The following is a 24,961-nucleotide window of genomic DNA, read 5'->3' on the forward strand; positions in this document are numbered from 1 at the left end:
ATTTATTTTAAAAAATTATTTTAATATATTTTCTAATAAAAAATACTTTAAAAAACAACTATAATTATACTTACAAATACCCCTAACACAATTTGAATCCTTACTTTTTAAAGTGCTATATAATATCAAGAAAAGGATTATAGCTTGTTTGAAAGTATGATTATAATTGTTTTTTTATATTAATTTATCAAAATATCTACAAATATAAAAAAATTAATTTAAAAAAAATTAATATTTTTTAAAATATTTTTAAAATAAATAAAAAAACAAGGTTTTAATCTTATGTTTTCAAAGGGCCGAAGGATACCTTGGCACAACAAAAATAAAATTAATGACTGTAATATAAAATATTTGGCTGCTGTATAAAAAATTAATTTGCTCCTTGTATGTTATGTTTTTTAAGATAAAATTTTTAATTGATTTTTTTTCCTTCTATTTTACTGTAAATCCCTAACAGAATAATCACCTTAATTTGTCGTGGATATCACAATTCTCACATACTCATTTGAATTTTAATGAGGTTAGTGAGATGCTTTTGCTTGGAGGAAGATCCTAATGAATAATGATTGACCAAGACTTGTGTTGGAAAGAATTAATCAAAGAAGAAACAAACAATTTTGGGATTTTCTTTTTTCATGGCCACATGACTGCTTAGCTTTCATATCATGTCACCAGTCCCCACCACCTTCTGTGATTATTGACTCTCTGGCTCTGTGCCCCTGCAAGTACCCACCAGCAATCACAGCTTGGTGTTCCTAATCATGTCAATTTTCTAAGCAAGGAATCTTAACTTGCAAGCTACAACGTGTTTCTTGGCTGGCTTGCTCCAAATTTTCCACAATGCTGTCACCGATTTTGAAAGATGACAGGCAATGCTCTCTTCCTCCAACAAAATCTAACAATTTTATTTTATTTTATCATGATAAGATTGCATATATAAGTACATAAAATATATGGTACTGCTTGTGTTTTTTTTACATTTAAAAATATATTTGATTTCGTTTTAAAATTATATATGATTTTAAAAAATATAATGATATTAAGAATTAAATTATTTTGATATATTTTATAAAAAATATCTCAAAAAATACCCTACACCATAACATCACACGCAGACTTATTTGACAATGAAATATATCCTTGTATTTGAATTGATACATATATTTATATGAATTTTTGTTGCCACGACCTTCTCTAAAACTTAAAGCCAGGATAATAACAAGTTAAAGTTGGTATTTGGATGAATCAAACCGACCATTCCATGGATAAAATAGGGTTTAGATTAATCAAAACCTACCATTCCTCCAAGTCAAAGTTGATCAACCTTTCAAATGAGGGGTTTTTTTTTTAAAAAAAAAGGTAAAAATGGCAAGCTTGATTCCTTCCATGGTCAAAGCTTATGAGGGGATCATTTGTGCGTACCATAAGCCACACATCAAAGGTTGTAATAGCAATATTCTACCGCTTGACTAATAGGATATTGCTTCTAATTAGTAGTTAGTTAAGTTGGAAACATCCGGCAAATGTCACGAACACTGCAAAAAGAATTGAAAGGAAATCTAACAAGTTATTAGTATATATATAATATTGTTTGCTTGTCGACCAATCTTGTTCTTGCAGCTTAGAGACACCACATTTTATGATGTGTCTTGCGGTATCATTTTACAAGGAAATCTTGTTTGCTTGGCGACTGCACTCAGCGCAAGCAAACTAGGCATCTTTGTTGTAAAGTAAAAACCATCATCCTAGTCAAGCAAACTAGGACTGTTTGGTTTGGGATCTAGAATATATTAGGTTTAAAAAAATTAGATGGAAATTGACCTAGTCAAATTTAGTTTAATTTCTTTTTAAAATTTTAAAAAAGTATTATTTTAAAATATATATTTTTAATTTCAACAACATAGTTTTAATAGCTAAGTTGTGTTTGGACCAATTAAACTTATAAACTAGATAGCTAAGTTGTGTTTGGATGATGATTATTTTTGCTTTTGAAATTGTATTTTGAAAAAGTGTTTGTTCTAAAAAGATATTGGGTTGATTTTTTTTTGTGTTTTTTTTTATGATTTTAATATATTATTGTTAAAAATAAATAACAAAACTAAAAAAAAATATTTTAATATATTTTCAAGCTAAAAAGATTTTAAATAAATATTCTAAACTAAAATGCCAAACACAGTGCAACTTTGATTTCAAGGAATCATTAATGCCAAGTGTTAAACTAAACACCCCAAAGTGAAATAACTTACAAATCCTGAAAACTAGAAAACTGCAATAACAAGACAAGAATGTTGGAACACAATCAACTCTTACCAGACCTCTAACTAACTCCTCCCAAAAGAATATCCCAATAGAAAAACAACCTTTACTGACTAACTTAGAGCAATTCACGACCCTATTCTTGGTGTTCAAAGGTCCCTGAGGACAAAGAATGATACTACTAGAACTAGCTGTACATTTCATTCTAGCGCTGACACACCTTGGTCTGATCAGTTGATAATGCGCTTTGGATGATGTAAGGTTTCATTGATCAGAATAAGCTTGAGAATGATGATGTCAATATGTAAGGGATATTCGCAAGAGGACCGCGTGCTTGCGCAAGTTCGTGAATGTCCTTCACGATGTCAAATACGGCCTTCGGTTGGGCTAGTTTGAGTGCATTTTCTGACATCCTTTTACGCTCATCTGTTTTCGTGCTAAACCATTCTTTAACGATTCTCGCTGTTTCTTTAGGACTTCTGGTGAAGACACCAGCCCCATTGTCTACAACGTAAGGCACATTGCCCTTTTCCTGCAGTCGCCAGATGAAGAAACAAAAACGAGATGAAATCAGTACTAAATGTTGCCTATCAATCTGTCAAGTTAAGCGAAAGTGCAGAATGTTGATGGCTTACTTGTCCAGGAATGTAGTCATTGAGAATAATAGGAAGCCCTCTAATCAATGCTTCTGCGATTGTGCCAGGTCCAGCCTGTGAAACGTGAGAAGTCACTAAAATCTATTAAGTTCGTAGACAAGAAGGATTCATTTAGTATAGAAAACTGAAGCATCTCAAGCATACTTTCGTAATTATGCAGTCACAAGCTCCCATCCATTTCTCCATCTGTGTCTCAAATCCTCTAACCTGAAATAATGCAAACCAGAGCCTTCAACAAATACATACTTTTGTCAATGTATGAAGTACATCGTACGCTACACATATTACATGCACAAGAAGTAAAGTCCTCTACCTTAACTGGGATTGTCCATTCATGAGACTCCAAGGTTGATTTGAGAACCTCATTACGGCCACAAATGATGATTAATTGCCCAAGTGGTTCCCCAAGTTCTTTATCAAACAGTGATTCTCCGAGAGCCAACGCTGTTTTCTTAACAGGCCCCATACCTTCACCACCTCCCATCAGTAAAACTGCAGGCAAATCAGGGTCCAGTTCAAGCTCTTCTCTTAACTCATCCTACATAACAAGAAACAAAAGAAGCAGTCAGTTGAGCAAATCATCGTAGTAGAGCATGTGTGAATGGGAATGTGTGATCACAATTGTGCACCTTGGAAAGAACTGCAAGAGCAAAAGATGGTCGGATGGGCAAGCCAAAAACACGGATTTGAGAATCTTCTAGCCCATCTAGTGCAGCCCTCTTAGCTACCTCCTTTGATGGGCAGTAACATCTATTCACCCCAGGATGAAACCTGAGAAATCCCATTGTTAAAATAAAACAATTTATGATGGGGAGGTTAATGAAACATCTTACTTCAAAATATCTCAATCAACTAACCATGTAGGATGGCAGCTATTGAGGTCGGTGATGACTGTAACAAAAATCACTTTCTTTTGTAAGCCTTGCCATTTCAGAACCCACAGGGGAATATGCTGCATCAAGGGATGAACACTGATAATTATATCTGGCTTGTACTCCATTAGACCAGCCTCAACCTCCCTGCAATCACACAACAGAATAAGATTAAAGAAGCTCCGTTAGACTTATAATGATAACAAACATTGGATTCACCCATCTTTCCGACATCCAATCACATTTCCAGCTCAAGAAACATATCATTTTAGCTACAGCAGTGATTAACATTATGCGCTGATTAACGGGGTCAGAAAGAATTCAAGAAGAGACTACAAATGCACGATCAGAAGCGGAAGGGAGAAAGAATAAAGAAGTCCTTAAAAGCTCTGACATTTATTAATCAAGAGATTCAAGCTTTTAGTTTATTTTAGCGACCAAATTAATGGATAAAAATGAAAACTGGAAATGAAAACTATAAACTACAACCCACTTGCGGGCAAAGAATTATCATAAAATGTGAAAATATTTCCGAGTAAAACAAGGAGAGAACCCCAGAAAGGTTGAGGAAATTAAAGTGTACTTGGCATAGTAGGCAGCGATTGCGGCAAGATAGCAGGAGTGTATCCATCTGGGAGAAGTGCTGTGAAATGCCACCTTCCATAGCTGTACATGTTTCACCATGAATTTGTATTGCCTCTCCATATCATTCAATGGCCAGCCTGTGTACTCTTTCCAAACATCCTTCACGATTATCTGTAACCACAAATCCTAACCTCTTAAGTTTAAATTATAATCACAAAAGCAATGACATGTAATTAACTAGAGGCTTTTTTTAGCAGAGGAATTGTCCAAGTCAAGAGAAAAAAATCACCACTAAGACAAAGAGGAGACATAGGGAAAGGGCCTTGAAAAGAGGAAAAAATGATTGAATGAAAAAGAAAACAGAAGAGAACAGAAATGAAAGTGGAAATTAAAGAATTCATTATTTTACATGAAAATTGAAAAAGAAATGATTGGAAACTAAGAGAGAGAGAGAGAAAAGAAAGAAAACAAGAAGAAGAACAAACAAATAAATACAAGAAGAACAAGATGGCTGATACCATGTTGACAAGATCAGCAGTTTACTTCTTTACCTTTACATATATATGAAAAAAACAAAACACCTCTAACAAGAGCAATAAAAGATCAAAATCAGAGGCAGCAAAAGACCAAAAAAGATCTTGTCATGCACAGAATCGATCAAAACCCAGATCACATACGTTGTATTCATCACCATATTCAAGCTTGAAAGCTTCACGAATGGCTTCAGCAGAAGCACGATGACCACCACCTGTATCGCTCATAAGGATCAAAACGTTCTTGGTTCTTTCAGCACCAATCTGAACAAGCTCCACGGTCCCATCTTCATCTTCAAAATCATCTTCACTCTCATGAACATGACACTTATGCTTTTGTAGATTATTACTATAAAAGCCATTGCTGCTATTGCTACTACTACTAAAGGACCCAAGATTCCCATAAACTCTTTGTAAAACCTCTGTAAATGATGATTTCCTTGGAGAAGCCACGGTCGTCATTATAACTAACTTTTAAATATTTGAAAAGTCAGCAAATAAAAAGTAACGGAGCCCCAATGAAACCTAACGGTCAAATATCCTTCCCGCCACCGGAAAATGGGGTTTTTCCCGGCGGGGCGAGGGAGAGAGATTGCTGGTTTTGAGAGAGAAAGATGGAGGGACAAGGAGAGGGAGAGGGAGTTTTAATCAGGGTTATTTATTGGTGTTAAGGTTGTGCGTGAGTTGGCGAGAAGATGTAATAGTGGGGTTAAATTTGGGGGAGAAGGATGCTAATGTGCTATGGAATTATGCTTGTTGAAATATGGATTTGTGGCTTGAGTGGGGCATGTCGAGGACTTTATAGCCGTCGGATTCGCATTTTTTTGTGGAATGTTCCAATGGGAAGATTTAGATTCGAATCTTCATGTTGCTGTGGGGAAAGTTTTCTTGTTCTTTGCATGGATGGTCCTGGTGGGTTTTGGGTTTTGCTTTTATGCCCTTTGTTTTCTTGGTATTTGATAAAAAAAAAAAGGATGAGATGAGTATTGAGTTGGCCCTTGATGATGATGATGATGGTTCCCAATGGTAGTTATGTTCAATTATGAGTAGACGATGGAATTATTAATTTATGATAATTACATTAGTGGGAATTGGATTTTTAATTTAAGAGAGGTGATGATGTGATAAGGGGAGAAGAGAAACATATGATTGGATTTTCCTTTAATTAATTAAATCTCGTCCTAATTTTTTGATAGATATTTGACATCATTTAATAAAGTTTTTATATTAAAAAAATTTGGGAAACAATTCAAGGAGGGAGTTTTTTTTTTCTTGTGGATTTCATTTTTCACTTTTTTATGTATTAATGTTTTTATTTCGTTATTTTTCACTAGTGTTACTAGTGGTGGTTCTATTTATGTTGCTGAAAAATGAATTTATTTTCAAAATTGAATTTAATAAAAAATAGTTCTTGAGAAATGAATTTATTTTTGAAAATTAAATTCAATACATGGAGGGAGTTAAAGGTTATTGTTTGGTAACAAGGAATGAAATGGTGGGACTAGAAATGGAAGTTTTATTTTCAATTAGTAGGTTTTTAATTTAAAAAATGAAAATGAAATTTTTAATAATATATATATATATATATAGTGGTCATTGTCGTTTTTATATTGCATAACGCTGGCAACAACTTATCATCCTATCACTTTTCTTTTATCATAAACGCTACTACTTTACATGATGGTGGCATTAATTTTTTGAAAATATATTATTAATATAATATTATTACCACTCCATCATGCACTATCTGTGAAATCAATTTGTAATTATTTTTTTATTATAAACGAGAGGTGTTGAAAATTAAAAATTCATTTCAATTCCTTATTACTATTGTTATCCAAACACAGTATTGTAATTGAAATATCATTCCAGTTCTTTCGTTCCCATTTTCATTCCTTCATTTAAATGACAATATTTTATTTTTAATAACAAAAAAAAACACCCCAAAAAAACTACCATGGTATTTAAATGATCAAGTTTTAGATTCTAAAAATTTAAATGAATTATGAAATTCTCTATAAGCGTATTCATTTTTTCTTATTGATCATGTCTCAAATTTTTTAATTTTTATTACATTTTAATTTTTTAATTTTCATATTTCTAGTATTGATAAAGGTTGTTTTTCAAAGTTTTTTTCTCTATTGTATTAAAATAATAATTTTTTATTTTTATAAATTTAATTCTATCACTCATACATCATAATGATTTAAAAACAAAAATAAATAATTTCATTTAAAACAATTAAATTTTAAACAATTTTTGTTTGGACCAAACTCACAAATAAGAGCAAAGCCTTGCAACAATTTAAAAAAGCATTTTAAAAAATTTACATCCGGCACTCAACCTTAAAGAAATGTTCCTTGTTACTCCTGAAAGACAAAGACCGATAATTAACTTGTAGCAGACTCCAAGTAAGTGGTTAAAGGATAAGCTTTTGACTGATTCCAAATGTTTCCTTCACAGGGTTTCCACAGTCATATCACCCCCAACACCCTTTCTGGCTCTCTCGGTGTCCCCACCGCCTATCAACACCACCTGGGGTCACCGTGAAAATGATTTGGACCGGAACACCTGTACTTTTTTGGAGCAGAGAAAGAAAAAAAGTACAGTTGTGATTGTGGATAAAAGGGTAATGCTGCAAATGACAAGGGCATGAGAGCAAAGATCAAGTGGAATTAATGGAATAGCAAGGGGTGGGGCATGGATTCTCTGGTGATGGGCGGAGCAAGTTGTCTGGCTGGTGGTCGGACCAAGTCAGCCTGTGGTCAGTATAGAAGTGCAGGGGACTAGCGTGACGGCAGCCTCATTAGTTCGGCAATGGGTCATAGGCTTGCACCGCTTCATTCGACCATTATTGCGGGACTGTTTCGGGAATGCTGTCCAACCGTGATTTTAAAATTTTTAATTTTTTATTTAAAATTAATATTTTTTAGTATTTTTAAATTATTTTTTATATATTAATATCAAAATTAATTTTAAAAAAATAAAAAAATATTAATTTAATATATTTTTAAATAAAAAATACTTTAAAAAGCAACCGCAATCACTTCTAAACACATCTTTATTTGCTATCAAGAGTAAATAAAATAATAAATCAAATAAAAAAATACTAGAAAATAAAAAAATACTTGGGTTTCATATTTAAGAAATAAAAAAATAAACCCAAACCAAACTATTTAAAGAAAAATAAAACAATGAAAAGGAAAAAAAAAAAAAAAAACAAGATCCATAACATTCAATATATTAAGAAAGCCTGACTAAAAAATCCATAGACTAAGTTTTTAAAACAAATAACCAAAACAAATTGAACTATTTGGTTTAAACTTATTGTTTGGTTTAGTATGGTTTAATTTAAAAAAATAATTTTTTTTTTATCTAAACCAAGTCAAATTCACCCTACCCCTAACCTCTAAGTAGAAAAATACTTATTGGTGTTTGCCAACTTAAGCTCAAACATCAAATTATATAGAAAAAATATTTACTTGATTAATAAAAACAAGAGATTCTATAATCTAAGAAAATAATATTTGTATTAATGTAATATGCTCATCTTAATAATGGAGTTATTTGTGAAGTTCATATGAAAGTTAAAAAAAATTGTGAACTTCATTTATAATATATAAATATAATGGCTAATATTTATAAGTTTGGTAGATGAATAACATACCATGGAACCATTTTAATGGAGTTATTTGTGAAGATCAGATATGATAATAAAATTTTTTTGTCAAATTCTAATCAACTCGAGAGCCATAATGTCTTAAGACTTGATTTTGACTCGAACACAAAGCTCATTCCTTGTTTTATAGGTGAGTTTCATCACTTCAAGGAATCACTTAGGGTATTGATACAGGGGAACAATCAATTAGTATTAATGAAGTCATGGGTTGATAATATTAATAATGGATAATTACAAAAAAAAAGAAGCTCATATACTTTGGTTTATTTTTCATTTTAAATTTAAGGTTTGAAAAATTATGATTTGTCTTTGTGATCAATAAAAAAAAATTAGATGGAAAGATATGTTTGTCCTTGTTTATAATAAATGTAAATCTTTATAATTTGCTCACAAATCTTGTTTATCTCTCTCTCCCAAACGCTCTAGTCCTCTCTCTCTCTCTACAAATACGACACGCCTACATAGATATGAAGCAAGATCTTTTTCTTTTTTTTTACTTAATCTTTTTACAAGAATACCAAGAATTTAAAACCTCTTCTTAGTGTTATTTTATCCAACCTTGTTCATTGAAAACAATGAAGATATTAATTTTTTAATGGAGTTGTGCTTGTATCAGGTTATTTATGTTAAATTTATGGGTAATGGTTAAAATATTATGAATAAGAACTTGATTTAACAAAAAAATTTATTTTACCCTAATCTTAAAGCCTTGAAAACCCTAAATTAATTGGTTATAACTTGATTGATTATAATATTAAGTGTTGTAGTAATGTTTAAACTATTGTTTTCTTTTTGCAATGCGTGCTTTGTTAACTAAACACAAAAACCTTTAATTTTTTCAATTCAGGTTAATGATCACAGTAACCGTAATTGATAAAATTAAGGGTTTGACATGTATGATTGCTACGTATATTTGTAATCAGTATTTCTACTAAATAGACCTCTAATTAGGTTTGTACTGTTTGTAAAGATAATATACAAAATGTCATCTGTTGTTGTTCACTATGGTGACTTGTTACATATTGAAAAAAATTGTTTTTATGACTATATGACCTTTATGGACATATTATTTATATACAAACAAGTTTTCAATTTATACATATTTGGTTTTAAAATAAAAAACGATAAAGAAAATCAAATATTTGATGATGCGTCAACGTTAAAGCTGATAAATATATATCAAAGAGAAGAAAGAATATGCATTTATATTGATATTGTTGCTTCTATAACAATAAGGATGTCAAGGTGTTTCACCAAAAAAGTTGAAAGCAATAGAAGAATTGGAGTAAAATACTTCAATGTTGGCTGCTGTGTGCAATAAAATTATAGTGAAATTTGATATGGATGAATTGGATATTCTTAATGATGATGATGTTTTGAAAGTTAGCAAAAATTTTAATGACAATTGTTTAAAAAGTGAAAGAATTGAAAGGGGTAATGCTGGCACTAGTAATGTGCATGATAAGGATGGTGATGGATATGCAGATAAGAAAAAGGAGAAGGAGGAGGAAGATAATGATGATGATGATTATATTCTTTCAAATGAGGAAGGATTTGAATTTGTTAACAAATAAGAAGATGAATGAATTGCTAGCTTAGATAATGATACATGTTGTAATAAAAGTTTACTAAATAGCTTAGAATCAAAGGACGAATGAAAGATAAACAATAATGAATATGATGATAATATTATATTTAGTGAAAAATTAAACAATAATTTTAAGGGTTATAAACATGAAAGTATAGGGATTGAGAAGAAGCATATAAAGGTAAAGGTCAATCCCATATCTAGTTTTAAATGCAAGACATTTAAAATAAGAGTTGATGAATCAATTAATTTTCAAGATTGTCATTTCTTTCATAATACAACTAGTTTAGAGTGTTAAGAGAATAGAAAGTTAAATATATCTATTATTTAAAAAGATACCTTAATAAAAAAGAAAGGTTGTAGGAATATGTCCAGGTATTGCTTATAAGTAAAGAATTTATGCTTATTGGAAATAGTACTTTCATAATGTGATTCTTGATCTTGCAAAGGTAGCTTGAACATGTTTTGATTTTTAATAGAAGACCTAATACAAGCATGTTTATCTATAAAACTATTAATAAACAACAATAACTTTATATTTGTAAAACTAGCCTTTATATTGTGATCCTTAATCCAAACTCAATGTAATTCATGTTTAGTCCCTTTCATTTTATTTGTTATTTGATTAATTTCATCAACCTCTTCTTCCTCTTCAGTTATTAATTTAACATCATTAATATGTTTGCACCAATTAGTGAATGTGTTCTTGTATAATTCATCATCATAGCTATAAAAAAAAAATTCTTGTATTTGTTTTTAATATCTTGATAGTAATTTTTTTCTACATTTCATGCATTTTCTATTCTTAAACTTTAGTTCATCAAAGTTGTTGCAAGTTTATAGGTTATTAGCATTTGATGAATATGATAATATTATTGTGGTAATTTTAGTACGTGTTGGATTTATATGTTGAGTTGGTAAGTTTAGGCAGCGTGCTTGCAGGATTTATAGGAAGGAATTATTATTAAAAGGTAAAGATATGTTGCTGCAATTGTTTTATAACAAATTTGTATAACTAATGTTAGTTCCAATGGTATTTTTTGTTGGATTGAAATGATGAACAAAACTAATAAAGAACTTTTTTATATGAACTTGAAATTTTTTTGTTGTCTTCAATTTGATCAAAAATTAATATTAGATATATTATATACATGGTTTTGGTGGTATTTTTATAAATAGAAGGACATTGTGTAGTGACTAGTTTCTTACAAAAAAAAAAAGAATTCCTAACAATTATACAAGCTTATTTCCTTATTTTTAGTCATAAATGACACTTTCACCATTAAAATTATTATAATAACAAACATATAAATAATGGTTGACTTTTATCTTAGCGTTAAAAAGAGGGAGAGGGATATAAAGTGAAATGAAGTCATTAGAATTTAGGAGTCAAAATATAATTTCTCAAACCTTGGATTGCAAACAAGACATGGACTAAACGTTGATATGCTTTAGACTTGTGAGAGGCTCTTTTATCTACCTATGTTTGATTGGCAATAATTAATGCCTAATTTGAATTTCATAACATTATTTTATGCTTATAAGATTAATATTTGTATACATGTTAAAGAAAATAATTATATATGGTTATCTTCTTTGGATAATATATATGATTGGAATATATAATTTTGGGATTTCATTTTTATATGAAAATGAATGAGTTAACCACGTTAAAATACATGTATTATATTAACAAGACAATGTTAGTTTATATACACGAAGTTAAATGAATTTATTTATAGTTAATCTTATAAGTATAGGCTCTTATTATGCTATATTTGGTGGAGATTTTTTTTATTAAAATGTAAGACACATACATGTTTTCTTTATTCATTGTACATGGTTTTCTAAATGATAAGGCTCTAATTGATAATATACTAACAAAATTACTCTTAGATATATTTTATATATGCAATTGCTATGCTCAAGTATATGTTTATTATTTGTGACGTTAATAAATTATTCATATTGTAACTTAGCTAATACACAAACAAGGAGTTAAGTTAACTTCTTGTTTGTGTATTTGTATTATTTATTTATTGAGCAATTATAGTTTAAATTTTATATATATAATTATTGATAAAAATGTAGGGTTTTTTAATCAAAATCTATAAATATAAAAAAATTCCAAGTCGGATAGAATAACATTTATTATCTATTCAAAACTTAATTTTATTGTTTTGTGTTTTATTCAAGCTTAATTCAAAAGGTATTTATCTATAAAATATCCAATCTATATAAATCAATTTAAGTGTATATCTATTAAATTTAGGTAAAATTATTATTTCTATCTTAAACATCAATATTATTTGGAACTTTCCGTTATCATAAAGTTTTTCTTTTCTTTTTATTTTTTTTAATAAAACATTTTAATTTAAGGAAATATTTTTAGAACAAATACAATCATACAGATTGACTTGATCATCATCGTTATAAAACAATCAAATAGTATTTTAGTAATTCTTTATCTTTATAAAACCCTTTTTTCAATGATGTTATTTTAAGGCCTAACCCAAAGCGGCAGTCCAAATCTCATCTTTAATTTATGGGCATCCCTTTGTACTTGCTCAAAATACCTTAGTGACATTTCAACTAGGTTTTGAAGCATTCTTATTATCAATTTAATTCTTATTATCAATTTAAATCTATGGTAGAAGAAGGCAGACTAAAATGTTGTTTGGTGTTGCCATGTTTTTAAATTTTTTAAATTTTTTTAACTTAAAAAAATATCAAAGTAGTATTATTTTTATATTTTGTTATCATTTTAATATATTAATATAAAAAACAATATTTTAATATGTTTTCAAATAAATATACTTTTAAGACAAGCACTAAATTATCTCTGCATGATCCTAACAAGGTCTTAGAAAAAATTACTGCTCCCAATTTGATGCTTAAAGTTTCAAGAAACATCATAATGCCCCCAAAAGTTTTCATATCCTAACTCTTAACCCTCGACTTTGTGCTGATATACACTTGTATCCTTAACCTCACCTCATTGTTAAATGAGAGAATGACTTGCTAGGTTTTTTTTTTTTTTTTTTTGAAAAAAGCTGTATCATTTTCAAGAAAAAGAAAATGTATAAAATGTAAATCTTTGTGTCAAAATGTAAATCTAGAGACACCAAGATCCATCTAAACGTCGTCGTTTAGGCACTTAGACGGGAAGCAAATTGCAGTCCTTGAACTGTTCTACATCTCCTTTTCTTTTTCTCAAAATTCCAAAACAGCCCCTATAAATTTCACTCTCTTCCAACATTAGCCCAACTTTTATCATTTAGTTTTCCAATACACCCTTCTCTCTCTCTACTTCGATAATTCACTCAAATTCCACAAAGCCCCCAATTCTAGGGTTTCCATCTATCTCAAATCCCTGCCTCTCATCCTCTGGTAAATTCCTTTTTTTTACTCTTTATTAATCAAAGATTTTATCTTTCTCTCTAAACATCCATAAAGATTTCACCTTTATAGCATTCTTGTATGGTTTTTATTATTAAAGAATTCGAAGCTTATGGTGGTATACTAATGTAGTGACTTTTTTGTTGATTTGGTTTGTTCAATCATGTTTTCTTGAGATTTGGGTTAATGGGTTTTTGTTAAATAGTGTTGGTTTTGTAGATATGTTGGTTAGTTGATCATAGACTTTGGTTTGGTTGACTCTTATTTGTGTGAACTGTTTCGTTTGTTCGTGTTTCGACGTTTTTGTTTATTGATAGTGCTTGTGTTGTTTTTTCTTGTTAGGAGTTTGCGAAGTGTTGTGTTTTTTGTTTGTTTTACTTGTAATGTGGTTGTGAAATTGTTGGTTTTTGAAAATCCAGTTTGTTCCGTGTTGTCAATGGTTATTCCTTGGATAAGTAGGTTGGGTGCAATGACTGGGAAGCTTATGACATTGATATGCTATGTTTGAAAGGCAATAGCTATGGTTGTAACCAGCATGGCTTCGTTTCCTGTTGTGGTGAAAGGGACTGATGGACCTGGACCAAGAAGTCAGCGCGTACTTCTAGTGTTTATTCATAATTTGTGTTTGGTGGCTGGCTTTTTCATATATTAGAGCTTCACGTGTCCCTTGAAAGTTAGAACTTGAATAACTATATTTCAGTCGCAAAAATTTAAACCAACTTGGTTTTGATTGGCCCTTGATTTAAGGGCTATGCTATGCCACACTGCTTGCACTCAAGCACTTGTTCTGGTAGGATTGAGCGATGCCTTTGCATATAATGACCAATTTGTGCTGTATTGCAAGATATTACATGCTCCAATATTTACAGGGCATGCTCCTAGCCTTCCATATAGATTGTAAATCATTGAATTGTTCCATCGAGATATAAGTAAACGCCTTCGCAAATTGGTTGTAACCATTTGTGCTTATGCTCTTCTAAAACTATGGTCATTTCACATATAACTTGTATTTGTATGTTTTTACACTGAAATGTAGTCATTTCATGATAGCCTGTGTACATAATTGCTAATTGTGAACGTGTGAAACAAGTGTTTTAATTGGAATTTGTTTGTCACGCAGAAGTTTATACTGTTTTGGAGATTAAAGAGATGCATGATATGTATATATCTCGAAATACTTTTTTGGTTATAATGACATGTTTTGACTGTCAATTTGAACCACAGAATTGATTTCCGATGCCGAGGGGAAAGCTCATACTGATCTGCCAGTCTGGTGGTGAATTTGTGGGCAATGATGATGGGAGTTTGTCATATATTGGAGGAGAGGCACATGCTCTAGATATCAATCTTGAAACCGTGTTTGATGATATGAAGTTAAAATTGGCTGAAATGTGTAACTTGGAATATGAGTCTTTGTCAATGAAGTATTTTATCCCCGGAAACAAGCGAACTCTAATTACTGTATCTAGTGACAAGGACCTAAAGAGGATGTTTGATATTCATGGGAACTCGATCACAGCAGATGTATATGTCATGGGAAGAGAAGGTTTTAAACGCGAAGCCTACTACATGCAAGCTAGCAGGTACATTTTTCTACCTTTCATGTGCCTCACGTCTCTAACAGCATAGATTATTGATTTTTCAATTTTGAACAAGCCTTATTTTATTCCTTACGGAAAATTAGTGATTGTCAAGTTGTATGGAGAGATTTCAATGCCACGACTTTTCTCGGCAAACTGGGTCCATTGCTGAATGCCCTTGTTTTCTTCCGCAGAAATCATTAGTTTTTAATTTGGTATATTGTGATAGGTGGCATTTTATTGGTCGCAGCACGTGTATTTTCTCTCTCTCATGCATTGATTAATATTAGTATTAAAACTACAGAGCAAGTGGGATCCAACTAGCTGAAACCGTGCTGTCCCCAGTTCCTATCACAGTGGCTCCTACTGCTGCTACCTCTGGCAATTGTCGTGTGTTGTCATCTAAATCCAAAACAGCTGCCAAGGCTAAAGGTCAAAGCCAAGTGCAATCTCGACTTGCTGTCACTCCCGCTACTGTTGCCTCTGGCAGTCGTCATGTGTTGTCTTCTAAAACTGCAAATGCTGCCAAAGCAGAAGCCAAAAGCCCTGCTAGTTCGGTACTGGCCATTACCTCGAAAAACTCTTCTCCCACCGTTACCAAGGATCCTGGTGCTGCAACTTTGATTCCAACTGATCTTGTCACTGTTCCTGTTGATACAGCTGCTAATGACTCAGGTATAGTTGATATGAATGCTTCCCCTGCTGATACTGTTAAGAAGCGAAGGCGCACTGCATCCTGGAAAATCGGTGCCTATGGTCCCAGCATCGTTCCTGACGACGACAATGGTGAGAGCAACAGTGATAGCAATGGTGACGATGATGGAGAGATGAGAAGTGCATCACGAAAGAGGAACATGAGGACAAGAAAGAGTACATCATGGAAGAAGAATACTTGGGATCATGATAATACCATTGTGGATGTTGCTATAGAATGGCAATCAGATTATGAAGATACTGAACTATCTGTAGATGTTGTCGACTCTAAAGATGTTTCCGTGGAAAGAATGGTTGCCTCTTGGAAAAAAAGAATTACTGGGGTAGGACAGGACTTCAAAAATGTTGCTGAATTTCGTGATGCTTTGCAGAAATATTCCATTGCACGCCGTTTCGCATACAGATTGAAAAAGAATGACACTAATCGAGCAAGTGGCAGATGTGTGGTTGAAGGTTGTTCTTGGAGGATTCATGCATCTTGGGTTGAATCTGAACAGGTATTTAGGATAAAAAAGATGAATAAGGCACATACATGTGGAGGGGAATCATGGAAGCATGCTACACCAAATAAAAATTGGCTGGTCAGCATTATAAAAGATAGGTTAAGACAGATGCCGCGCCAAAAACCAAGGGATATTGTCAATGGCCTTTTTCAAGATTTCGGGATGGAGTTGAACTATTCTCAAGTGTGGCGTGGAATTGAAGATGCAAAGGAGCAGCTTCAGGGTTCGAAGAAAGAGGCATATAATCTGTTGCCTTGGTTTTGTGAAAAGATAGAGGAGGCTAATCCTGGCAGCTTTGTGAAGCTTTCCATTGGTGATGACAGCAAATTTCAACGTCTTTTTGTATCCTTTCATGCCTCAATACTTGGTTTCCAGAATGGCTGTTGCCCAATTCTCTTTCTTGATTCTACAACATTAAAATCAAAATACCATGAGATTTTGCTGACAGCTACTGCATTAGATGGTAATGATGGGTTTTTTCCAGTTTCTTTTGCTATAGTGGATGTTGAGAATGGTGATAATTGGAAATGGTTTTTGGAGCAGTTGAAAGATGCAATTTCAACTTCACGATCAGTAACTTTTGTCTCTGATAAAGAGAAGGGGTTGATGAAATCAGTGCTTGAAATATTTGAGAATGCTCACCATGGTTACTCTATATACCATCTGCTGGAAAACCTGAGGAGGAACTGGAAGGGGCCATTCCATGGAGATGGGAAAGTTTCTTTGCCTGGAAGTTTAGTGGCCGCTGCCCATGCAGTCCGGCTTGATGGTTTTAGAATGCATACTGAGCAAATTAAACGGGTTTCTTTGAAAGTGTATGATTGGCTTATGCAGATTGAACCAGAATACTGGACAAATGCACTATTCAAGGGAGAGCATTATAATCATATCATAGTAGATGTTGCAGCGACATATGCTGACTGGATTGAAGAAGTGCGGGAGCTGCCTATCATAAGGAAGTTGGAAGTGCTTACATGCAAGATAATGGGGTTGATCCACACTTGTCAAAGGGATTCAAATGGCTGGACCACAAAACTTACTCCATCAAAGGAGAAAAAGCTACAAGAAGATGCTTTCCGAGCACAATTTTTAAAAGTACTATTCTCAACCGATACATTATTTGAGGTTCATGATGACTCTATTCATGTTGTGGATACTGAAAAAAGGGAATGCACTTGTCTTGAGTGGAAACTGACAGGGCTACCTTGTCGCCATGCTATTGCTGTCTTCAAATGCAAAGGCAGTAGTGTATATGATTATTGTTCAAAATACTATACTGTTGATAGCTTTCGCAGTACATATTCGAAATCCATACTCCCTATTTTAGACAATTTCAAGGATCTGGATGAAGAAAAGGATGCCCCAGAGTCGGTGCAGGTGCTTCCTCCTACTACCCCAAGGCCTCCAATCCAGCCAGAGGAAAAACGATATTACTACAGAAAGGGAGAACCCACAAGGGTAATGTCTTGCAGCAGATGCAAGGGAGAAGGGCACAACAAGGCTACATGCAAACAACCCGCCCAACCATCAGAACATACTACAACCCCAGCTCCAGCATTAGCCCTTGATGCCCTAGCACTAGCCCTTGATGCTCCAGCACTTGCCCTTGATGCCCCAGCACCAGCCCTTGATGACCCAGCACTTGCCCTTGATGACCCAGCACTAGCCCTTGATGACCCAGCGCTTGCCCTTGATGCCCCAGCCCCAGCCCTTGATGCCCCAGCCCCACCTCCAGGTGGCAGAGATCCAACATTGATAGCCGAACCCTTGGAACATGAAGAGCCAACATTGATAGAGCCCTGTCCTGGTAGTCCGAGCTCAGCTAAAGTTCCTTGATATGCTCAATTCACTACTAAAAAATGGGACTTTGATGGGACTGTCCTTCCATTATAGGCAATAATGTACACCTTTATGTTTATGCAGGTTATGTAGTCTCACCATTATATCAGCTCGGAAGTGCTCTGCGCTTCATATAATGAATGAAATATTGCTGTGTCAGTGTGAAACTGCCTTATCTTTTTGTTGCCTGAACAGCAGGAATTCTAACATTCGAGGTGGCACTTTCCTGGAACCATTTCTGCCGAAACTGGACTGTGAGATGCTGAAAGTCTACACAATCTGGTTGTGGAAACGGCATTGATTCATGACTCATGGTCCTGAACTCCTGGCACATGAGGAAAAAAAGAGGAAATCCTATGAATGCCTTCTACTTCGTGCAGGGGATGAGGGCAGCTTCCATAAACTTGGGGGCATCAAGAAGTTTACCACCCTGGGACAAACTGCAGTTTGCCTCTTTCGTATATTAGATTGTTAATGGTATTATTTCACTTAATTACATATGGAATCGATTTTTGTGATATTTCTTGTAGCTGCATTTCCTTTTTGAACTGAAATTCATGGCACGAATTTTAGTTTGTCAATCATTGCAAGAATGGAAGCTTGCTTTGTTTGCATTGAATGGAGCCTACCTATATACAAGTCAATTTGAATCAAGGATTCTTGTAGATATATGGTACCAGCGGGTATTTCAGAGGCACTTTTCCTCTGTCAAGGGGAAAGTAGTGGCCAACCCTTTAGAAATGTGTGAATCTCCACCCCGAGTGGTCATTTCAAAAAGGAAATGACTCCACCCCTTGAATCTAAATGCAAATATGCGTCTTCTTTCGTTGGCTGCATTTTATGCAGCGAGAGATGAGAGTAAAACATGGTGCCTTCTCTTAAATTAGTAACTCTCATCTTTTCTGGCAGAGAATTTGACAACCTTTTCGGCTCATGTATAGCAATAGCTTGTGCTTGTGCCTTGGCTCTCTCGTCGTAGTTTTTTTAACTAGCAGCATTGTGGAATTGACAACACCAAGGGGGGCGTATTACATGCCACCCTAGTCAATCCTATATATCCCTGTTCAAAACTACCATGCAGGAACAACTTGAAAAAAGATAAAGACATACGACATTGTCGTTCTTGAATTTAAACTGCCACTCTTCTTACACCAATACAATTACAACATGGTCAATTCATACAACAAAAACTACGATGGTCGTTACTAATATTTTGTATTTGTTGCACCGCCACTTCATACACCAATACAAATGTGTGTACAATGCTGTAAACTCATACAACAAAAACAAGATTGTCATTTACTAATATTCTCCTGAAAAAGCCGCCTTAACTGGTGTCCATACCTAGACAAAAACTATGGTATGTCTCTCTAGGCCTAGCACTAAATGAGAGATACTGCAGGTCATGCTTCTTTTTCAACATTCTTGACAGCAATGAGACTGTGAAGGACCGCAGATCAAAATTCTCTACCACAGCTTGCTAAGACTATTTCAACCACCTATACCTCTGTCCAAGTTCCCCATCTTAAGTATGCTATGTCTGTTCTAGATAATTAATAGCATAGACGTAAGTCAACAACACATTACTCTTGTTCTCTGGAGGCATCTTCTTCAGAGAGCAAGCCCGAGCACAATGGACAGGGAGGGTCACGCATATCTTCAAGACTTGTTTTCTGCTCCAAACATTCTGAATGATAAACATGGCCGCAGACTAGAATGGCCACAACAGAGAATTCGCCAGCAGTTAATGCATTGCCTATAAAGTAAGGTTTCCTTCTCACTAGTTTCTGACAGATTCCACATACTACCTTCAGTGCATCAGATAAAACTGCATCCATAACCAAGGAATTGAATCTAACCCTGTCTGGCCTGCTAAATTCTAATTCCTTGTTTCCTGAAAAGGTGGAAAAGAATTTAAGTCAACGCAAGTAAATGTAAATAGCTGATATTTTGAATCTTAAAGTTGCATTGAAACTTCATAATAATGAAAAGTAGATGTAAAACTCCTGCATCTTGTGCGCATAGAAACTTGCTCCGAACTTGTAAAAAATGATACCACTCTGATGTTTTGTGGAATAACAGAGAAATTCTTTAGGTACCCCATTTGTTCATAGATGTGTATAAAGCAGCTAGATGCTACTTTATTTCCTTGGGGAGAGAAAAAACATTGTATTCAACACCATGCAATTATGAATATCTCACCCATATGGCAACCAGGCTCAGAGCCTAGATGACTGCTCAACTTGAATGTAAGCCTCTCATCACATGACAGGGCAGCCTTCCCACGAGAAGTTGATGCATCGGCATGACTCCCCGAGTTTCTCCGAGAGTACTGATGACCATAGTGGTGACGTGATCGTTTCAAGACTATTGAACGACCAAGGTTGTAATTCTGACGTGCATGAGAATGGTGGACATTCAATAGCTTTAAGGAACCATCTGAAGCATCCACCCTGGGTGAGAGAGGCCTTAGCTCACTAGAGTCTAGCAAATAAGATTTCTGCAAAAGGAAAACTAAAAACAATTATTTTTCTTTTTTTCTTTTTTTTTATGAAAAAGACAATTAAATTTTTATATGGTCATAGTGAATAAAAAGAAAGAAATAAAAAATGTCAAGTCCTGCAGCAAGTATCCTGACCCGGACGTGAGTTTTCAAGTTTTCAATTAACCCCTCATCGTCAATCATGTAGGAACAATCAAAAGAGATTAAAGTAGAACATGCAATCAGAAATTACCATGTCTCATAACTAAGGAAAAAAGGACTAACCTGTCCAGCCAATAATGCCGTTCCAGAAGAGCAGGGCATGTCATCTGCACCATAAAATACAGTAATTATTTCAGTCCCAATCATTTCTACTTGCACTAAGAATGAGCTGAAAAGGAACTATTTTCAATTCTAACCAATTACTTGACACAAAAAGGTTACAATCCTTCTTCTCTAGCCAGGCCTCATGCACTTTCAACTCACACTGCATTTTTATTAACCACTTTGTCGGAAACACTGTCAAGCAGACTTGATTATAAAGTTGAAGCAAAGGAAGAAAATGCAACTAATGAATCGCCACAAAATAGGGCAAGTAACATGATTGGAAAGCTTCAACAGGTTTGTAAGAAGGTCAGCCAGCCACAAATGTAAAAGATGTACAGAACAGCTCAATGTGGAAACCCTTTAACTAGAGGCTTCCTAAGAACAGCAATAAAAAAACTCATATAATAACATTTAAATTGATGATGAGAGGACAGATTAGAAGATAAAAATAATCCAATCTATCATTGCATGGACTAGTTATCAATCTTAAAAAGCTAGAAAGGCATGCATTGAAATAGTGCTCGCGAGTCAAATCCCTGGGTGGACAGATAAAGAAAGCAATCCATCAAATAAAATTACCAATCAAGAAATCAAACTGATCCAGAGTTTAATTGCCAATTAAGATGTATTGACAGGCGGTTCCCTTCAGATAGTAAATATCTCCACCGAAAAAATTTTGTAAACCCTACGAATATAAAGACATATTGGAATATAAAGGTAAAAATCACTGAAAATGGCGGTGAACACAAGATAGCAATCCCAGAAGAGATCGCAGAGATCAGAAAGCCAGCCATGTACTGAAAAATGTTGTAAGCCAAATTAAGAGCTCAATTCATAGTTTTCTTTCCCTTTACTTTTGGCTTGGTTAATTAATTTAAACACTTTCACCTTTCTCTTCATTTCAATTTCCCCAATCTGACACTCGAAATCCATGCCATGGACTTAATCCCCGAAAAATCAATCACTTCTCTCCTCAGAATTCATGTTGCAATTGCACACATTCTCTGCTAGGATCCCAAAACACCATTTCCAACAGATCAAACAATAATTGAATTACTTAATAAACAAAAACGTAGTCGTGATAATTCAATCCAGCCTTGATCAAGGGGCAACAACCCCAAAGCATTTCTCACAGTGAAAAACATCAGAAAGATCCAGAAAAGGCAAAACAATTTCAAGAAAAGGCAGGCAAACAAACCCTAACACTAAATTTTACTGTTAAGATAAAAAAAAAAAAAAGACTCCTCTTTTATAAGACAGAGAAGAAATAAAATCTTTAATCTTCATAGCTTCATACATATCAGATTCTCATAAACCACAAAATCTCACTTCAAGAAACCCCATAATTGCTTCCCTTCACTACAGTTATAATCCCTTTGTCGAAATCCCATTTCCATTCACTCGTCAAGATTCAAAATTCCCTTTTTTCGCTTCATTTCTCACCATTTTGTCCGGCAACCAAACAACCACAAAATCATTTTTTTTTCAAAAAAGAAAAGGAAAAAGAACAGACACATTACCCGAAGAAGAATTATACTTGTTCTTGTTATAATCACCGCAACTTCTCTTTCTCTTCCCCATAACAAAAACAAAACAAACTAAAAGACTTTGATGGTTTGGTGGTGGCTAATTGTATTTAAACTGTTAAAAGGGCCTGTGAATTTGAGGTGAGAAGAACTTGTGTGTGTGATGAAGTGAACCTACGGTGATCAAACACATAGGAAGGGAAAGAGAAGCCGTCTTAAAGTGCGAAATAGTTTGTGTGCGATTGCTTGTTTGTGTCCTGGTTATTCGGGAAAAAAAAATAAAAAAACAAATAACTAATAATATTTTATTAGTTATTTTTTAAGATATATTTTTTAAAAAATAAAAAAATAAAATTTAGGATTGATAAAAAAATTTAATTATATTTTATTTTTTCTATTTATTTATTTTAAATAAATCATAAAAAATATTTAATATAATCTTACTAATTATTTCACAAATCATACATTTTCTTATTAATAATATAGTAATCCATAAATAATTTGATACTAGATGTTTAATCTCGGAAAAAAATTAAGGTTATTGAATTATTAGGTCATGATGAATTTATATGAATTATTTTTATTAAAATAAAAAAAAATATTTAAAAATATTTATTAAATTGACCAAGGTTAGTTTTGTGAGGTTGATGTGGTCGAGCCAATCACTAATTAACCCTAATTTTTCAATGGTCGGAATTGTTGTAGACAATGGTATGTTATCTGGCTGCAGGTTTTGAAAAATAATTAGCAACATCAAGCTTTCCAGGCACTTGACTGCTTTCTTTCTTCTCTTTTTATTTTTCTTATTTAATTGTTATATTTTGAATTAATATATTACAATGATATTTAAAAATTATCCAATTATGCCATACTTTTCAAATAAAAATATATTTTTATGGTAATATTGTCATTTATTTATTTTATGAAGAATTTATACAAATCTAATATGCAGATTTTAAAAAAAAATTCATGAATATTTGATGAGAGTAAAATATTTTTTATATTTTTTAATGTATTATATATATATATATACATATATTAAAAAAAATATTCATAAATATTTGATGAGAGTAAAAATTATCACAACATGTGTTTTTATTTTAAAAGTCATGCTTCTAATAAAAAGGACTTTTTTTATAAGAAAATAAAATACAAGAAAAGGGAGTTTTGCTAAAACAATACATTTTTTTTCTCGTTGATTTAAATCATTTGAATTCTTAATAATATTTATTTTAATTGTGTTAAGTCTTCATTCAAAAAACCATGTTAATAATAAAAAATGTATTTTCATAAAAAAGAAGAAGGAAATGCATTGATAAAAAGAGAATCTTGACTAAATTTTTTTTTTCTATAATTGAAATCGTTGAAAATCTTACAGATATTTTATTATAATTACCTTAGAATTACATAAAAATAGGTTTTGAAAATGTTCCTGTAACTAGTTAATGCTAAAAATATTGATAAGCTTATATCCTTGCATAGTAGTAATAATAATAATAATAATAATCTACTAAAGATTCACATTATTATTAATTTTAAATTTTATAAAATTAATCAAGATACATATAATTTAATTTGAATATTTATATTAATAATAATATTTTTTTTTAAAAAAAAAAGAACAAATCAAAATAGTCTCCATATTGCAAATGGTCTTCGAACCTTTACAGCTTGAGTTAGGGTGGGATTTGGTCACATTTATGAGATTTGGTGAGTGGAAGATTAGAAATTAAAAATAAATAAATAAATTGGAATGGAATTCAATAGGGATAAAAGGTTGTTAATTAATTCATCAGTGTTTTTTTTATAGTAGTTCAACATCAGGTTGACGTCATCGCAAACTTTTATATCTATGAAATCTGTTTTTTATTTATATTATATATAAAAATTAATTGCATAATAATTTTAATTAAATGCATATTCTTTTACATCAATAAGTATTAATGTCTCTTTGAAGAAATCTTGTGCTTAATTTTTTTTTTTGATGAAAAAAGTTTAACACCTGTGAATTAATGCAATATATACTAATTGAAATATAAATTCATTGGTGTTTTTATTATGGATTCTTGATACTTTCTCAAAGGCAATGCAAGATTTACCTAATCATCCCCACCCAACCTTAACACTTTCTGGTTGTTTTGATTACATCAAAGGGCCGAAAGGTCAAACTATCTACAATTCATAACCCCACCATACCTTATATGTGTGTGTGTGTGTGTTCTCGATTTTCACTTATCAAGTCAACGACATGCCACTTGACTGTAAGCCTCGGTGGGAGTATATCATCGGTCAAGAAATACATTATAAGATACCATATGCTGTCACGTGTTTATAAAATAAATATATTTAATAATATTATAATTATAAATCAGTATTAAATAAATAATAAAACTAAAAATATGATAAAAGTCATATTTAATAA

The 24,961-nt window shown here is 32.7% G+C and overlaps 3 protein-coding genes and 1 long non-coding RNA gene across 7 annotated transcripts; 2 read left to right on the forward strand and 2 right to left on the reverse strand.

Moving 5' to 3' along the window:
• Positions 1-2,182: 2,182 nt before the first annotated feature.
• Positions 2,183-5,664, reverse strand: LOC105121074 (monogalactosyldiacylglycerol synthase 2, chloroplastic-like). Its single transcript, XM_011019569.1, has 8 exons — positions 5,047-5,664; positions 4,368-4,540; positions 3,770-3,931; positions 3,542-3,683; positions 3,226-3,450; positions 3,057-3,119; positions 2,892-2,966; positions 2,183-2,788 (listed from the first exon to the last, which is right to left on the reverse strand). The coding sequence occupies exons 1-8, from the start codon at positions 5,362-5,364 to the stop codon at positions 2,528-2,530; spliced, it is 1,419 nt and encodes a 472-aa protein (XP_011017871.1). The 5' UTR covers positions 5,365-5,664; the 3' UTR covers positions 2,183-2,527.
• Positions 5,665-13,438: 7,774 nt separating this feature from the next.
• On the forward strand, positions 13,439-18,827 carry LOC105121077 (uncharacterized). 2 transcript variants are annotated; one of them, XM_011019574.1, is made up of 3 exons: positions 13,439-13,559; positions 14,781-15,151; positions 15,453-18,827. In XM_011019574.1, exons 2-3 carry the CDS (start codon positions 14,805-14,807, stop codon positions 18,199-18,201), a joined length of 3,096 nt encoding a protein of 1,031 aa, XP_011017876.1. In that variant the 5' UTR covers positions 13,439-13,559; positions 14,781-14,804; the 3' UTR covers positions 18,202-18,827. The 2 variants fall into 2 exon arrangements, with proteins under 2 accessions (XP_011017876.1, XP_011017875.1); XM_011019573.1 differs by having other exon boundaries at positions 14,793-15,151.
• Positions 18,828-19,297: 470 nt separating this feature from the next.
• LOC105121076 (uncharacterized) lies at positions 19,298-22,792 on the reverse strand. 3 transcript variants are annotated; one of them, XM_011019572.1, is made up of 4 exons: positions 22,534-22,792; positions 20,972-21,015; positions 20,407-20,704; positions 19,298-20,098 (listed from the first exon to the last, which is right to left on the reverse strand). In XM_011019572.1, the coding sequence occupies exons 1-4, from the start codon at positions 22,592-22,594 to the stop codon at positions 19,788-19,790; spliced, it is 714 nt and encodes a 237-aa protein (XP_011017874.1). In that variant the 5' UTR covers positions 22,595-22,792; the 3' UTR covers positions 19,298-19,787. The 3 variants fall into 3 exon arrangements, with proteins under 3 accessions (XP_011017874.1, XP_011017873.1, XP_011017872.1); XM_011019571.1 differs by having other exon boundaries at positions 19,298-20,101; positions 20,410-20,704; positions 22,534-22,790; XM_011019570.1 differs by lacking the exon at positions 22,534-22,792 and adding an exon at positions 21,113-21,349.
• On the forward strand, positions 21,269-22,607 carry LOC105121075 (uncharacterized). Its single transcript, XR_841475.1, has 2 exons — positions 21,269-21,362; positions 21,394-22,607. It is a non-coding gene; the product is annotated as an uncharacterized LOC105121075 (long non-coding RNA).
• Positions 22,793-24,961: the final 2,169 nt, after the last annotated feature.

This window comes from Populus euphratica, unplaced genomic scaffold (assembly GCF_000495115.2).
Source record: "Populus euphratica unplaced genomic scaffold, PopEup_1.0 scaffold31.1, whole genome shotgun sequence".
NCBI classification, from domain to species: domain Eukaryota; kingdom Viridiplantae; phylum Streptophyta; class Magnoliopsida; order Malpighiales; family Salicaceae; genus Populus; species Populus euphratica.

Excerpts from the sequence above, each read along its gene's own strand:
- LOC105121074 (XM_011019569.1), bottom strand. The coding sequence starts at position 5,364 with ATGACGACCGTGGCTTCTCCAAGGAAATCATCATTTACAGAGGTTTTA. Across the intron at positions 4,541-5,046 it reads AATATGGTGATGAATACAAC|ATAATCGTGAAGGATGTTTG; the intron begins GTATGTGATCTG and ends TTGTGGTTACAG. Across the intron at positions 3,120-3,225 it reads AATGGACAATCCCAGTTAAG|GTTAGAGGATTTGAGACACA; the intron begins GTAGAGGACTTT and ends GCATTATTTCAG.
- LOC105121077 (XM_011019574.1), top strand. The coding sequence starts at position 14,805 with ATGCCGAGGGGAAAGCTCATACTGATCTGCCAGTCTGGTGGTGAATTT. Across the intron at positions 15,152-15,452 it reads TACTACATGCAAGCTAGCAG|AGCAAGTGGGATCCAACTAG; the intron begins GTACATTTTTCT and ends TTAAAACTACAG.
- LOC105121076 (XM_011019570.1), bottom strand. The coding sequence starts at position 21,179 with ATGCAGTGTGAGTTGAAAGTGCATGAGGCCTGGCTAGAGAAGAAGGAT. Across the intron at positions 21,016-21,112 it reads TTGTAACCTTTTTGTGTCAA|ATGACATGCCCTGCTCTTCT; the intron begins GTAATTGGTTAG and ends TTTATGGTGCAG. Across the intron at positions 20,705-20,971 it reads CGGCATTATTGGCTGGACAG|AAATCTTATTTGCTAGACTC; the intron begins GTTAGTCCTTTT and ends TTCCTTTTGCAG.